The following is a 15462-nucleotide window of genomic DNA, read 5'->3' on the forward strand; positions in this document are numbered from 1 at the left end:
AAGGCTGGGTTGGGTGGAGTCTGAAGGCGTGCGGTTTCGATCTGAGCAGGTGGTGATGGAGTGATGAGACGCCAACTCTGACTCCCAGGCGTCACCTTTTTTTTTTTTTCCCCCCTCCCAGTTGGTCTTTACCTCTTCCCTCCCATTTTGTGTAGTCCTCCCCCTGCGTGTTCCTGCTCTCCTCCTCTTCCCTCTCTTTCCTTATAACACTCTTTTTATTTCTCATTCCCTTTTCTATTTATGAGTCAGGCTCGTTCTTACTTAGCCCCAGTCAAGCGAAAGATAATAGACATTACTCTGATTACTCAATTTGCTGTCCAGCCTTTTATTTTGGTGGAATAGCATTTTCTAAGAAAGTATAATAACAGATTCTGGTAGTTATTTACCTGCTAGCTTTTTAGTAGGTTTGTAATTGGTCTGTACTCTGACTGCTGGCTAGTTAGCTCGCACAAATGTTCTGGATTGTGACTTGTGCAGTAAGTAAACACAAGATAACGTCACCCACAAAGACTGATGAAGGACATCTGAACACTGCTCTTCATTTAATCTGAATCACTTGAAGTTGAAGTGAGGGAACTTTTTGGGGTTTTAAGCTGAACATTGTTTTGATCTTTGACACTGTGCCAGAAGCCACCAGGGTGTCTGTCAGATCCACATTGACGTGCCCCCCCGCCCAGTTCACCGCCATCCTCCCCCTCTCTCTATCTATCTCTGTCACCGTCTGCCTGCATGGTCGCTGGGCAAGGCCAGCTCCGAGGCGAGCTGTCGTTTCCTGGGAACCAACTTCGGCATGACATGCCATGGCGTCGGAGGGGAGGACAAGGGGGTACACAACCCCTCTCTCTGTCCTCATTTTTAGGGTCACAAATGGAGGCCTGTCCCCCCAATTATCATCCATCTCCCCCTCTTCCGCTTTTTCCTGCATCCGCCTTTTATGCCTGCCGAGCTCATGCCCTCAGAGCGAGGTCATGTTACCCTCGGAGGCCACCGTGGCAGGCGGTTCACCAACTGTTGAGTTTGCAGGGCAGAATCAGTGGGAGGGAGGGACATTGTTCAGGAGTCGACATCGCCCGTTCCCAGTGTTAGTCAGCGAGACGTTTGAATGTAATGGAGAAAAATGTAGGTGTTAGAATCTCAAAATGCCAAATGTGAAAGAGGGTGTCATTGTGTTGCCCACCTTCGCTTTTCCAACTGTCCGTTATTCCAGGAAGAACCCGCCATTCTCAAAGTTAAGAGATTCCTCGTTTGTCTCGTTTGAAGTCTCTTGTCACCGTCTAGAAGAATGTATAATGCAGTCGAGTCAACACCACCCTCGACCTTGACAAAACGCCCCCAAGTGTCCGTTGAGAAGTGACACTTGATGGGTGTGCAGCTGGATGTCAAAGAAATGAGGTGACTAAAAAAAGACACATGCGGCTAAAACAGAACGATGAAAGATTGCAATCATGCTGGGGTCAAATACTTTGAAATTCAAGGGGTTAAGGGGTTAAAAGGCTGGAGTAATTTGATGGTATCTTCCAGACAACTTTACAAATCTGATATTGTGCATATTTTTAGGCGTCCTCGAGTGGAAAAGTTCCTCATGGCTGTTAACTCGTAGCCCGCAGGCTCCCTTTCAGACGGCGTTGTGCTCTCCTGTTGATTGACGAATGTGGATGTAATGCTCAGAAACCATTTAGAAACCTACATCTATATGAATACGAAACCAGTTCTCCCACCTGTCTTCACTTTCAAGTGCAGCTGTCGCCTTGAGGGCGCAAAAACATGCACCTGGTCCTGCCTGCTTTACATATTTCACTCTGCTCACTTGTGTTTGAGCTCGTACATGACGGGCACAGAGCGTCCGATTTTTACATCCAATCTGTGGGGAATGCGATGACGCTACCACATTCATTTGTCTCATTTCTCTCCATGCCCAAATCTCTGATCTTGCAAAGCAATATCTTGCTCTCAGTTATCAGTTGAATTCCTCTCCAAACGGGTGAATAAGCCCGCTCATCTCTCATGTCTTCTTCCTGGAGATTAATTAAACGAGCCTCTCTCCCTGCAGAGTTTGTCTCATTAGCGGGGGCCCCTCTGTCACCGTCTGCGTCAAGTGTGGAGGTGTAGAAAACAATCGCTCGTCTCTCTGTTCACCTGTAAGATTGCACCAGAAGCCCTTCCCGTACAAAGGAGTTGAGGACTTTGTTGAGAGTCGTGATTAAAAAAAAAAGTCAAAGTGAATCACAGCTGCAATTACTCGCTACATGAGTCCAGCAACGCAGAGATAATGAGGAGCTGTTGACGCCTAACACCGCTCGATGAAATGAAAAACGAGGAATCTTAGGTGTGATTGCAATCAGAAAGACAATATTTATAAATGCTGATTGCGTTAGTTTGAGTCATATTTCTCGTCATTCTCTTCCTGTCTTTGATCCATTAAACATGCTTGTGTGTTTGTGTTTGTATGGAGGCCTGCATTGGCCCGAGGTGGCGGGGTGGGGTGGTTGTGTGTGTGTGTGGAGAAAGACGAAGGCTGCCTCTGTGAATTATAGATGAGGAAATGGGGTCGATGGCCAAGATAGAAGAGGATGAAAAGAGAGAGATGCGCCGCCAAATGCAGAGGCTGGACCCCCAGGATGGACCTACAATAAGTCCAAACAAACCGATAGAGCGACTCTACAGCAACATTATGAGCATGAATCAGCAAAAAAACAAAAAAAAATCACTTTATATTCTCTAACACCGGTTGTAGAAGGTAGGATTAGTTCTGGCAGAAGCAACAAAGTCTTAGAGAGATATAATACAAACCTCGGGCAGCTTCAGCAATATTCACATTTCTCACTAATAGCGATCGCCCTTACAAGCTAACATGGCAGTGTGATGGTGGTACCAGGATATACATTCATTTGTGCTGTGAAAGAATTTCTTTCCTTTTGCATCGTGACAACTAACCTCGATCAAAAAAACAGATTTATTCACTGAAATTAAAAAAAAAAAAAAAAAAAGACATGTGGCAGACACAAGAAACTGAACTGAAAATGGACCAATTCTAAAATGTTTTCCAGGTCCGGACACTTTTTTTAATTCTTTTTTTTTGGGATAAGCTTGGGAATCTTCATGATGTTTTAAAATGATGAAAGAAAGCGCACCTTTTTTAAGCCGTTGTGGGGGGGGGGGGGGGGGGGGGAGTCTATGGCATTAAATTAGGATTTTTCTGGCAGGAGGGTTTGCGGTAAAAAAATCAATCCAAAGACTGTGAGGAATGGACCCACTCTGGCTTAATGTGATGTTTGATACAGTGTCGGTTTGCTTTCATCTTTTGTTCTAAAGGCTGCTTTTCCAAAATGATTGATGGTGAGATTTGGATAATGAATGTCCCGCAGGATTAGCCGTGTTAGAGATCAATACACCAGAATTAAAGGAAAGCCTGTAATGCCGAAAGCACCGCTCAATAAAACCAAACCCGAAATACTTTTTCTGTGATGTCGCCCCCACTTCACCGCTCTCTCATCTCGACTGCTCCTTTCAGCAAAGTTCAGGAAGGTTTATCGGCCTTTTCAGCCCGTTGCTGAGATCAGGATTCATTTCCTGTTAAGACTCTGATGATGAAGTCAAATCTGAGGATTAGGTCAGCCTCTGACCTCCTTAACCTCCTTCAGATATTTTCCACTCTTCCTCGTCGCCGTCTCTTCTGTCTTTGCTCTCGGGTTTGACCCATTTGGCCTCTTTTTCCTCCTGGGAGGAAACACGCAGATCAGTAAACTGTGTCAACGGTTTCCTCCGTTGTCGAGACTCTGGACAAATTGTTTGTGTGTTGTACAGTAACCGTTTCCCTCGACAGAAAGGAGATGCCTTGTTGAGTTGATGGCCATCCTGCAGGTCTAATCGGTCAAATTATTGTCATTTCATTGAGTAAAAGCTGCGATAAATGAGTTCAAATGTTAACACTTCTTCTGGTGGGCATTAAAACAAACAAGCAAGGACAATCACATGAGCCCAGCAGTGACAGAAGAAGAAGTCATTTGGTTTTAATGATAGAAAAGATAATTGTTTCCACAAAGTCCCGTGTGAATCCATTATTTCCCCTCAATCACAGCTCATTTTCTCCACTTTCTTGTTTTGGATCAAGATCACGAGTCGCTGCTCGAGCGAGGAATCATTTACTGTGACGCTTTTAAAAACACGACTTCTTCAATGACTCTATTCTTGTCACTCCTGATATTTTTAGGACTGGGCTGTAACCACACATATCTATCCACTGCTATTCCATCTACTTGTCCCTTCTGTTTTTTCTTTGCTCAGCTTCCCTGACTGGCCCCATTAGACATATTACTGCCTCTCTGACCTTACCTTCCCTTTTCTCTCCCTCTTTGTGTTTCTTACTATTTTATTCCCTCTCAAATTTCTCCTCTCTATCTCAGTCTGTAATATCAGCCTGCTTCCTCTTGGTGTCTGATATTTTTGGGTACAGCATTACCACAAACAGCTGAATATGAACGGACAAAAGATCTAAAAATACAAGCTACGTTTAAAAGCAGAAGGATGAGTCAAGAGACATATTTCCTCTTCTCTGAGATGTTTCCTTCTCTTTAAACTCCAGGCCTCTTACTCTCTCGTCAGTAATAAATCAGCCTCCTTCCTGTTTGGAGAATCGTTCCTCTGCTCTCTTCCCCTCCCTCATTTTTTTTCTTCTCTCCATTTCTTCTTCTGTCCTAATGTCTGTTTTGGCGCCAGAATCCCCCCCTGGTCCCTTCACACTGTTTTACTGTTAACAGGATGCTCTGTAGGTAAATGTAAACGGCCAAATCTGTCTCTCTTCATGGCCGTCTTAAGCCTGAACTCATCCTCTGGCTCAGCCCCAACGGAGCCATGCAAGAGGAACACCAAAATCTCAAAAAAAAAAGCTCTCTAGTGGAGCCCGTCTTATTGGCAGAAAAAGACGAGCCATCACTTCTTATCACTTGTTTCTGAAAGATAATCCCTCTCTTTTCTTCTTTGATTATTATCATCTCTTTAATCCTCTGCTCAGAAACAATGTCCCGTCTTCTTTCTAAGTTCTCAAATTTAGAGTTTTCTCGAGATCATGCTCAGTGCTGATCAACAGGTTTCAGCTCGACCTCGTGATAAAACTCCTTATTGATTTCATTTTCTTGCTGTCCTAACATGAAGTCACTTTCTCTGTTTTTTGAACGCAGGTCTGAGCAGACCCCTGATCCCGGCTCCTTTCATCCCGACGTGAAGGCAGCTCTCTGAGGTAGGTCTGTGCACCAACAGGTCTCCACTTTGCAGCGACTTCACAGTTGCAGATCAATCAAGAAGAGATGGAATCATACAGGTTTATACATTTGGTGAAGCTTGAATATAACAGTGCAATATCACAGCTGCATATGAGATTCCACCCTCAGTGTTTTGCCTCAGAGAAATGGACACAGTGCTAAACCATGACAGCGGTTTGAAGTGATGTCTGAATGCAGCTTTAAGAGAATTTAACCCCCTGAAACACAGACGTCTGGACTGCTGCCAGATGATATACCATGCTCTCCTTCTTCTTCTCCATGACATTTCACACTCACTGTTCCCATGACTCACGGGGGGCCCCAGGAGTCAGATCTAAGTGGCTGCACTCAGCCAGATGATTAGCTTGGCTCTTTGCGGATATGTAATAGCTGCGGAATTATGCGCCGCAACATGTGGGAAAGTGAGAGAGAGGACGGTTTGCTTTTTGGCGGTCAGAAATATGAAACATGACATCAAACCCAAATAGTCATTAAGTCGAGAACAGGATCTCTTGTTTTGAGCTTTCTCTGCTTAAATGTGTTTGAGTTTCTTGAGCGATACAGGCGCGATATGATACGCTTGGTTGTTCAGAGGAGTTGTTTCAGAGAAGTCTTCTGTTCGTGTGTGAGCGTCTGTCTTTAGCTCATGTTAGCAGTATGTTTGCTCCCAGTCCGAGAGGCCTGGCTTTAACTTGATGGGTGCGTTTGTTTGCCTGTGGTTACGTTGTTGGGTGTCTGTGCCAGCGTTCAGGTTGAAGTGGGCAGGGCATGTGTTGAGGTATGAAGGCTGTGAGCTGTCAATCAAATCCTCATAGATGGAGCCGCTGCACGTTTCCTTTTTTTAAAACACTGAATGCCTGTTCAAACTTCAGCAACCTGTCTTTTTTAAGATCAAATACATTTGCTGAAGCATTGAAAAAACATACAGTCGTCTAATATCCTTAATTCAACTGTTCCAGCCTGAGATTAAAAACCTTGTCCCCTTTTATCCCCTTTTTTGTCTCTAAAATCCTTATCACAGCAAAACTAGTGCTGAACTAGGATACCACCCCCCATCAACACCAGCCTAAAGTCTAGCGTTACATCACCAGCCAAGCCGCCATCATCAGTGTATCGATGGATTTAAAAGGCTCGTGTCAGTATAGTGTTGTGGGACGGACCCCTGGAGGGGGGGGGGCTGTGCCTGGAGGATCTTGTGACCTATTTCAAGATCCATAACGTGGTCAAAGTCAGCTTTCTGCAGCCAGCATCCTCCACTGACCCCTCCCACGCTGGGGCTCACATCACCATGGGAACAGTGACATCAGAGTGGGGCGGGGCTGATGTGTGTGCCGGGAAATATCTCGTCTGATGAGATTGGAGGGCTGCAACTAAAGTGAATGAAATGCCAAGCACGCAGGCGTCGAGAGGAGGGAATAAATCTCAGCAGGCAGTTTGAGTCTCTCTCAGTTAGAGTCAACCTTAACTCGTCCTCAAGGGGCAAAATATCAGTTTGCACATTTACTTCAGTCTTAAAAAGTCCTTTGATCTTACAAATTACCTGCAGTGGACTATTTTTCCAGTTAAAGTGTGTCAAAAAAAAGCTACGCTAACGCTACATTTGAGTCAATTAAAGGGATTTATTACAAGATTGTTAACATTTTTCTATTTATTTTAGGAATAAAGCCACATCGGGGTCCCAATAACTCTTCAAAATGCCCATGTTAGTGGTATAATCTAGGTGCACCTATATTGCTGTTATTACGGTACTTAATCTGCAAGATGTGGAATAAGACCAGCACCTCTTCCACATGAGTGTGCGTTTATGTTTTGCCACACTCGTCATGCTGCCTGGTGTTCACCGTGCACACACTTCATACACACTTGCAGCGGCTCATTATACTTCAAGCCCCCCCCCCCCCCCCCCCCTCCCCCATGTCTTGCTGAGTCAGTGAAACATAATAATCCTCCGTCTGCTCTGGAGGAGGAAGCAACTACATTCTGAGTTGTTGCAGGATATGGGACCCTTAACTGTCCTGTTGTCCTTCTTTCAGGATCCATCATCTATTGTTGACTTACTGTCCATGCCGTGTAGAAGCCAGTTTACAAGGCTGTTTACAGTCAACTGAGGAGTTTTTATTTATTTAAATGTCCTTTAAATGTTACTGAACAGTTAAACCTGCTGTTTTTCACGGATAGACGTGCACACATCTTTGTCTTCATGCAGTTTTTGTACAAAATTTTGGTCAAAAAATGAATCAAAGTTTTATACAATATTAGTTTTACCTTACAGTTTGCACGCGAGGAAATTGGTTTCCCAGAGTTGCTTTTTTTGGTTCTTATCCCCCCCCACAATTAATTATATTTTATCACTGTTTAGAAAAAAGGTACCTTTAAATGTCCCTCTGAGGGAATTTGGTCTAAAGTATCCAATCAGAGAAGATCAAATGTCTATTCAAAACGTCGGACTGCTCAGCAAATTAAGGGCTGATGAGTCAGACATTCATAGGTCAAAATGGTATCATTTAAACTTAATGGACATCGATCTTGGAAGAGGGAAAAAGAGAACTCAGGCTTGATGAAACAGTAGAAGACGTATGGGTAAGAGAAGTGTTAATCAATGATTGGAGGGCAGATACCTAAAGACGGGAAGCAAGCTTATCACCAACGGTTACTTATAGTATAGGTTGACACACACACACAAAGACACACACTCGTTCGCTCTCACACGGGGGATTAAGGCCAGGTTGGCCTACTGAGACGGCCTGCCAGGGACTCCAGCCTCCCTCCTAAATGGATGCTGACATTCCGATGTGAGTGGCGCTCCACAGAGGCGTGATGACTGACCCAGATTGGGGTGGGGTTGGTGGCGGGGCGAGACGAGACACAGATGGAGATGAGAAGTGAGGTCGGATTAGGGACAGGGTGGGGTGGAGTCGGTGGGGAAGAAGGATGCAGACGATGGAAGGTAGAGTGAAGTAAATCTGAAAGGTGGGGGGGGGGGGGGGGGCGCATGATGAAAAACAAAAGAAAAAGGGAGGAAATTGAAGAGTCGAGTCAGACGAGCCTCAGGCCTCCTGCCACACCTTCTAGACTTTTCTGTGAGAGATCACGCTGACAGGTTCAATTTAAGACATCAATGCCAAGATGTAATTGGATTTGACGTTCCTTTTTTGGTCTCCTGGTGGTGTTGGTTTAACCCTTTAGAGATCAGGACAATGTTTTGGTTTGCATGCTGAGCAGACGAGGGCTAACAGCGAGACTTCTGGCTAGTCATGTTTTTGTTATTGAGGAAAGGCTCATTTACAAAGATTTTACCAGATGTCAAATCAGGAAGTTTGGGTTTGTTAATGAGTTTGTTTTTACCTGTCGTCACCCTAAAAATAAACAAATGTCATTTATTATTTCTCCTCTAATTAAAGGATTATTCCACCGAAACTTCTAAAATAGCTACAAAGCAAAATTAACTCTGAACTGAGAATGATGCCGCGTTAGTAAGTCATGTATCTAAAAACGATGAAAGAGTATTTCCTGTTAATTTACTGTCGTTACAAAATAAATCTAGTGAGAACTTTCTGCCTAAAGTGTTTCATATGTTCGGCAAGATAACCCTGAAACACTTCATCATTTTTCTATAACACAATAAGAATTGTAAAGAGCTACGAGAGAGGTGTAATGTTGGATCACGTTAACCGTAGGAGGATGACAGGGTGCGCCTGGAGAGCAAGGTCCTGAAGGGTAGGCTAACCCGAGACATCAGGATAAAGATAAACAATGAGGCATGGGGAAACAAATGAGGCATTTCCTGTTTTAAAAAATAATACTGTTTAGAATATAACATTTCATATAAACGCTCGTCATGAAATGTGCTTTCTATCACTGACATTTTGGTCCAACTGGGTCACATTTGAGTCACACAGGTCAAAATACTGGAACCAGTTCTTCTTAACGTACTTTGTTTAAAAAGTGGAGTTGTTCTTTAGCAATTAAGGGAAAAATTCAAATACTGAAGCATAGGTAAACACACTGAGCCAACCTATTGAAATAGTTATTTTGGGCAGATGTGGACACCTGGCATGCATTGTGTTTAATTTGTGAGGGAACTGCTTTTGCTTTTCACTCGTATTTTGGTGGTGCTTTTTAATCAAATGAAACACAAAGGATTTATGTAAGCAGCCGAGGTTTATGACACCCTTTTTGTAAGGGCAGCGTGTGAAGTGTGGCATAACGTTGCCAAAACAGCAGCTGAAAGCAGGTCAATGCGATTCAGAGCCGGCATCAGCACAATGTGTCTGCAGGAGCTCCAGTTTTCTTCCTTAGCAACAGCTGGGACCAGACCCCGCCTGTGACGGAGCCCAGGGGCTGAGATTTTCAGTCTCAGACAGTTTGGCCCAGTAGATATATTAGAGTGTCAGTGGGTCTATCTCCTCCTCTGCTCTCCTCTGATCCTCACGTCTCCCCACTGCAGCAGACATTAGCCGGGATCACTGAGAGCCTGTCGTCATGCAAGCGCTGCAGGGAAGAAGAGGAGATAGACTTTGAAAGGGACGAAGAGGGAAGCAAGAGAGAGACAAATGAGCATGGGAGATAGTTCACAAAGGATTATGCTAATATTTTAGATCTCTTGCTTTCTTTCTTGTAAAAGATAACTAAGTTTTAAAAAGAAAAGTTAGGGGAATGTTCTTTTTTTTGGCATAAGAAGATACTGTACTCCACTCTCATGGTTAAATATTGTAGCCTGCTGGTTTGTTAGCCTAGCTTAGCTTACAGACAGAAAGCAGCAGGACATATCTAACCCTCTTCTGTCCAAATGGATCCAAATTTGCTCGTTTAAATACATTTTCTTTTTCATTAAAGGCTTTTGTTTTTAGGATTTTTTTTTTTTGTGCATTTCAACAACAACAACAAAGACGAGGTTAGGGTGAGTAAAAAGGGGAACACGAGTTTGGAAGGCGTGCAAGATAAGAGAGTCAAGATGGCAAATCAACATGTGGACAAGAAGGGAGGGAAAGGGCAGCTAAAGCACGGCTAACGAATCTGTGAAAGATAAGTTACACAGTGGCCGATGGTCACTATCCGAGCAATATATACCATCATGCTTTGCGGTTCAAAGATTTTTTTTTTTGAGCAGAAAGTGGCGTCAGACTTTTCACTTGCAGAAAATGGAGGTAAAAGAAAAGCTACAGTTACTAGAAAAGAAGAAAGGGACCAGAGAAGCGAGCTGCAGGATGAGGAAGGAACCCAATGATAATTTGTTACAATGAAATTAGCCGCAGCTGTTTGATGATAATGAAGCTATTTAGCCACCTAGCCTGCCAGGCGAGGCGGGGGCCCCCTGCTAATCTTGTTTAAAAAGCAGGGTTTTGTGTTTCCTCTAGAGGGAAAGGGGGGGGGGGGGGGGTCCCTTTATGAGGGTACATGCTTGATTAGAATGTAGATACAGTAGTAATGCACACTTGATTGGCTGTTATAATTGGTGGAAAAGAGCTTTTTAAGAGCACTTTATTAAAATCAAAAAAAGTTAAATTAAAAAAAGACAATAGCTGCTGCTTCTCTTTCATGTGGTGCACTTGTTGTCATGGATTTGTGTGTGTGTGTGTGTGTGAAGAAGCACTTTGTTGTGTGAATGGGGCAAGCCTGTCAAACCCATCTGCTGGACCCCCATAAGACCTGGGCTGGTTGCCATAGTAACTGCCTCCTTATCACTGGTGAGGGGGATATGAAGGGTGTGTTCAAAGGCTTTTTTCCCCGCTGCCTGCTGCAGTGAACCAAAACATTTTTGCCTTAATTGGACCATATTTGACAAATATGGATTATGTCTTGTACAAATGTGTTCTTTGTTGTGTTTTGGACGGATGGTACTCAGTGCAAATTCGAAAGGGGACATTTCACCTGTTAAGCTCAGAGGGAAAAAAACACTTCAGTCCACTTTTAAGAAGGACTTGCTCTGGCATCCTCTCTTCAAGTGTAAGAATGAATGTAGAATTGATATGGAAATCCTCCTGCCTCCTGTCTTTGCACGTGGATGCTGAGACAAAGACCAGTTAGATGTGCCGGCAGAGAAAAACAAATGTTGCATCTTACTCCCTCTGGTGGCTGATTTCAGCATCATGTGTCTGCTCTCTTTGAGCAACTGCTGCAGATTTGACTCCTCTCATTCTCGAACCATTTACAACCAACTTATCTCCATTTGTCTCCTTTTGCAAAACTCCTAATTATCTTCCCTTTCCTTCGCTCCGTCAGGTGACGCGTCCCCTCCCCGGCGTCCCAGCAGGCAGGCATGGCAGACGGTCGACAGCCAGACGAGCACTGGGCCTCAAACGGCCAGGAGAACGGCGAGAATGGCTACTCCGCCTACAGCTCTGCGTACAGGGAGAACGGATACCACGGCGGGGCAGCTGCACACCCTGGAACGACAGGTAGAAACACAGACAGGGTGTGTTTTGCAAGTGTGTACGAGGCACGCATCAGTGGATTACTGACATTGATTGGATGGGTCTGCAGCTGTGGGTAAATCTGATTGTCTCCATGGTGCAAAACAGTCAATCCCTAAAACGGATCCTTTTCTGTAGCGGTGCTGCAGAAGGTAAAAGCCCCTCACAAATGCATTGAATATCCAAGATAAACACCCTGAAGCTCTGGATGAAGAGGATGTAGTTGGCTGAAAGTGAAAAGTTATTAGGTCTTAAAAATGAAACTAGTTTATCATATCATAATGAACAACTCAGAGCAGGAACTGGTTGTAGTATTTTGAGCATTTTATATTAAGGGGACCCATATTCACCATGAACTTGTTCCATATATGCATGCATATGAGCTGCAATTATGTTTTCTGTGTTTTTCTTTTAGAGCCCAAATTAATGTCCGAGTGTGCATCAGCTCGACTTAAATGTCTTTTTTTTTTTTTTTTTTTTGCTGCTTATTGATGATAACTTTGGAACTCTTTGTACATGAATTACAATGATTTGCTCAGTGTGTCCATGATAAAATGGGATTACCACAATACTGAGCAAAGTTTAAAATCTTAACTCGTGTACAACAACTTTACAACATATTTACAAAAAAACGACATGAGGAGGTAAAGGAGAGAAAACTCTCTGTTAAGGGCGCAGTAGCTGCAGAATATGGCCAGAGCTTTTGTGTTACTGATATGCTTGCTAAAAAAGCTACAAGTTAACGTAGTGTTTGTGTTTATTTAAATAGTTGTCTGCACAGTCATTAATCCAAGCCTAATTAGAAAAAATAGGGAATCCAGAGGGGTAGAAAGAGGAAGTGATAGTGGAGACAGGTTAGAGTAGATGAAATGGGGAAAATGTCTAGACAGGCTGTCTTTATTCCCACATTTTCCATCATCATTTTTCATGTGAATAGTGTTTTTATCAATGACTTTCATTGATTATATGGTAGATTCTGAATATTGAGTTCTATTTTGTGTTTTTGTTATCATTGAACACCATCTGAGGTAAGTTGGTGCTCTGTCTGCTTGCATCTGCACTGGATATTAAGCCCAAACTAGCTTATAATCAAACCCTAGAAGAGCGTGGGATATGCATCCACACACACACACACACACACACACACACACACACGCACACACACACACACACACACACACACACACACACACACACACACACACACACACACACACACACACACACACACACACAGAACATGTATTGTATCAAACGCAAAAGCAAGGCCACCCACAGAGATAAGGTCGGCTCTGTTATTAGCTTTTCATTTCCTTCCTCCCATCCACGTCTTGTCTCCCCTGTGTTGTCTCTCTCTCTCTCTCTCTCTCTCTCTCTCTCTCTCTCTCTCTCCCTCTCTCGCTCCCTCTCTCTCCCTCTCTCTCCCTTCGCAGTGGATGACTCAGCCAATTTGCCTCCCTCCCCTCCCCCTTCTCCATCCGCTGAGCAGATTGGGCCTGTGGCACAAGGTACACCTACACACACTCCTGACCGCTCCGCCCATTCAGGATGAGAGAGTGAATGGTGCAGAGAGTGGTTGGAAACATGTCAAAAAGGTCACAGCTTTAAGGGTGTCATAAGATTAGGAAAAACATGGCAGCCCACTCGCATGGTTAGAAAAACTTCTCCTCTTTCTTTTGGTCGCCTATTTGTTAATCTCGAGTGGTCACTTTCTCTTTGCATGTCAGCTTCTCGTCATATCACCTTTGAGGAGACACCTCACACACCTTTTTATTTTAGTCATAACAGCTCAATAGCCGCTTTCTAACACATAATAGTATGTTATTTGAGAAAACACTGCATATCATAGCTAGAAAACACACACTTCCTTCTGCTCAACCTGCCACTGGAGCCCTTCATCTCACTAATCCACTTCCCCCCTTCAGATCATCTCCTCTGTTGTTCCTTTCTTCATTCTGTGTGTTGATTTTCTCAACGAGTAAATCACAGATTGACTTTCAGCTCTTTATCTCCCAGAGAACAGCGCAGTCTGTTTTTCTGATCGTTCCCTTTTTGCATGTGGCATGCAATCATCAAACTGTAGAATCAGATAGTCCCACTGCATGGTTTCAGATCTAATGCTATATAATTATAATCAACAGAAGAATTACATTTTATACTGTTAAAGATTTGTAGTGAAAAATTGGATATGTTTCAAAATGAGTTGCAAACATGTTTAGGTTTTTATTAAGGGATGAAGTCGGTTGTTACTACAACTGTATTTAGATGCACTGAGTATTGTTTTCCTTTTTTAGATGAATGTGATCCATTAATCTATGAAAAGTAAACCAGGAGGTGTTTGATTGCATCACATGCATCTCCATCAAAGCTGAAAGTGTCTTTAACCACAAGTAGAGTTGTTCTGATACCAAAGAAAAAGATCGGAAAAGCCTCTTATACTGAAATGTCACTCGTTCCCTTCTTTTTGAAACATCAGTTAATTGGAAATAATATATGTGTGTGCATAATAGCTGCCATTAGAAACTTCTATTCGTGTCATATCCTGAGTTTAGTGCATAGTAACACCCTGATTTACCAATAAAATTAATATATTTTTAAGGCTCTTGTATCAGAAGGTACTCAGTAACAGCAAATACTCGACTAGGTATAAGAATCTGTATCAGGAAGAAAAAATGGTATCTGAACAACTCCACTTGTAACCCATGTAAACCCAGTGTTATTGTCCTACATGTCTCATCTATGTGTCTCCCTCCCCACTCCCCTCAAAGAAGATATAGTAGAGGTTGTCAGTCAACAAGAGGAAGAGGAGGAGGCTCCAGAGGAGCCCCAAAGTTACCCAGAGGAGGTGGCATATGAGCAGCCTGGAGATTTGCTCTTAGAGCAGACAGATTATTTATCAGAGCCCCAAGCTTTGGGCTGCCAGCAAGCCCAGATCCCTGAGGTCCTCAATGGAGGAAGTCATCCAGTTGAACAGAGTCCATCACAACAAGGTGTGTGTGGTTTCATGGGTTTTGCATACTTCCAATCTCATTGTGTGATTTTATGATATGTGAGAGCAACTGTTGATCCTTCATCTATGAAAGTGTGTTGAGGTGAATGCTACTAAAACTTTCCTCTCCTGATTTCTGAACTGTGATTGTTTTTCGAGCCTTGCTGCTAACCCTCCCGTAGTTTCTTGCTTCTAAATCCTTCAGCTTCTGCTGCAGTACTTCAAGTTGCCATGTGCAGAATAAAGTGGCATAGCAGTTAGATTTTTGTGCTTTTTCATGCAAACATAACCATTTGCTTTTCATTTGGAGCAACATAAGAGCACCAGATCAACCATACTGTAGTTGATCATTTCTGCACTTTTGTATTGCCAGCTACATTGCAAACGCAAATATCACTGTCTGAACTGTGGAGCATTGTAGACTTGAGTGTTGCAAGAACAAGTTGTCTGTATATCTTTCATGTGGGTTCTGCTTAGATATTGTGTGCAAGAGTGTTTCTGAGTACACCCACCTGCAGGGGGACATTGTGAATGTATTTTAAGTCTGTTGTATTTCACTTGCTTTGAGTTTCAATGTTGTTTTCATTTCATGCAAAGGCAAATGATTATTTTGTTTTCCTATTGTTCCTCAAGGCAAACTTTGGGCAATAAATTCCAGCCTTATTTGGATTGTATCATCATCCTTCTCTATATTAAAGAATAAATAATATCCCCAATAAATTCACATCACAGTATTTTTGCGCCTTAGTAGAAACTGTGATAACACCATCAACATTTAAAAACATCTAATAAATCTTAATCA

At 43.1% G+C, this 15462-nt stretch overlaps 1 protein-coding gene across 8 annotated transcripts in view; it reads left to right on the plus strand.

Moving 5' to 3' along the window:
* Positions 1-15462, plus strand: part of LOC109984142 (microtubule-associated protein tau) — a 49287-nt gene that overhangs the window by 20265 nt on the left and 13560 nt on the right. For 6 of the 8 annotated variants that reach the window (XM_065951857.1, XM_065951854.1, XM_065951856.1 and 3 more), the window contains exons 3-5: positions 5178-5236; positions 11481-11656; positions 13105-13179. In XM_065951857.1, coding sequence (XP_065807929.1) covers positions 11518-11656; positions 13105-13179 — 214 coding nt within the window. In that variant the 5' untranslated portion in view covers positions 5178-5236; positions 11481-11517. Of the gene's footprint in view, positions 1-5177; positions 5237-11480; positions 11657-13104; positions 13180-14439; positions 14662-15462 lie in introns of all 8 variants that reach the window. The other 2 variants (XM_065951859.1, XM_065951860.1) reach the window with 2 other exon arrangements.

The sequence above is a fragment of the Labrus bergylta genome, chromosome 24 (genome assembly GCF_963930695.1).
Source record: "Labrus bergylta chromosome 24, fLabBer1.1, whole genome shotgun sequence".
NCBI lineage: Eukaryota > Metazoa > Chordata > Actinopteri > Labriformes > Labridae > Labrus > Labrus bergylta.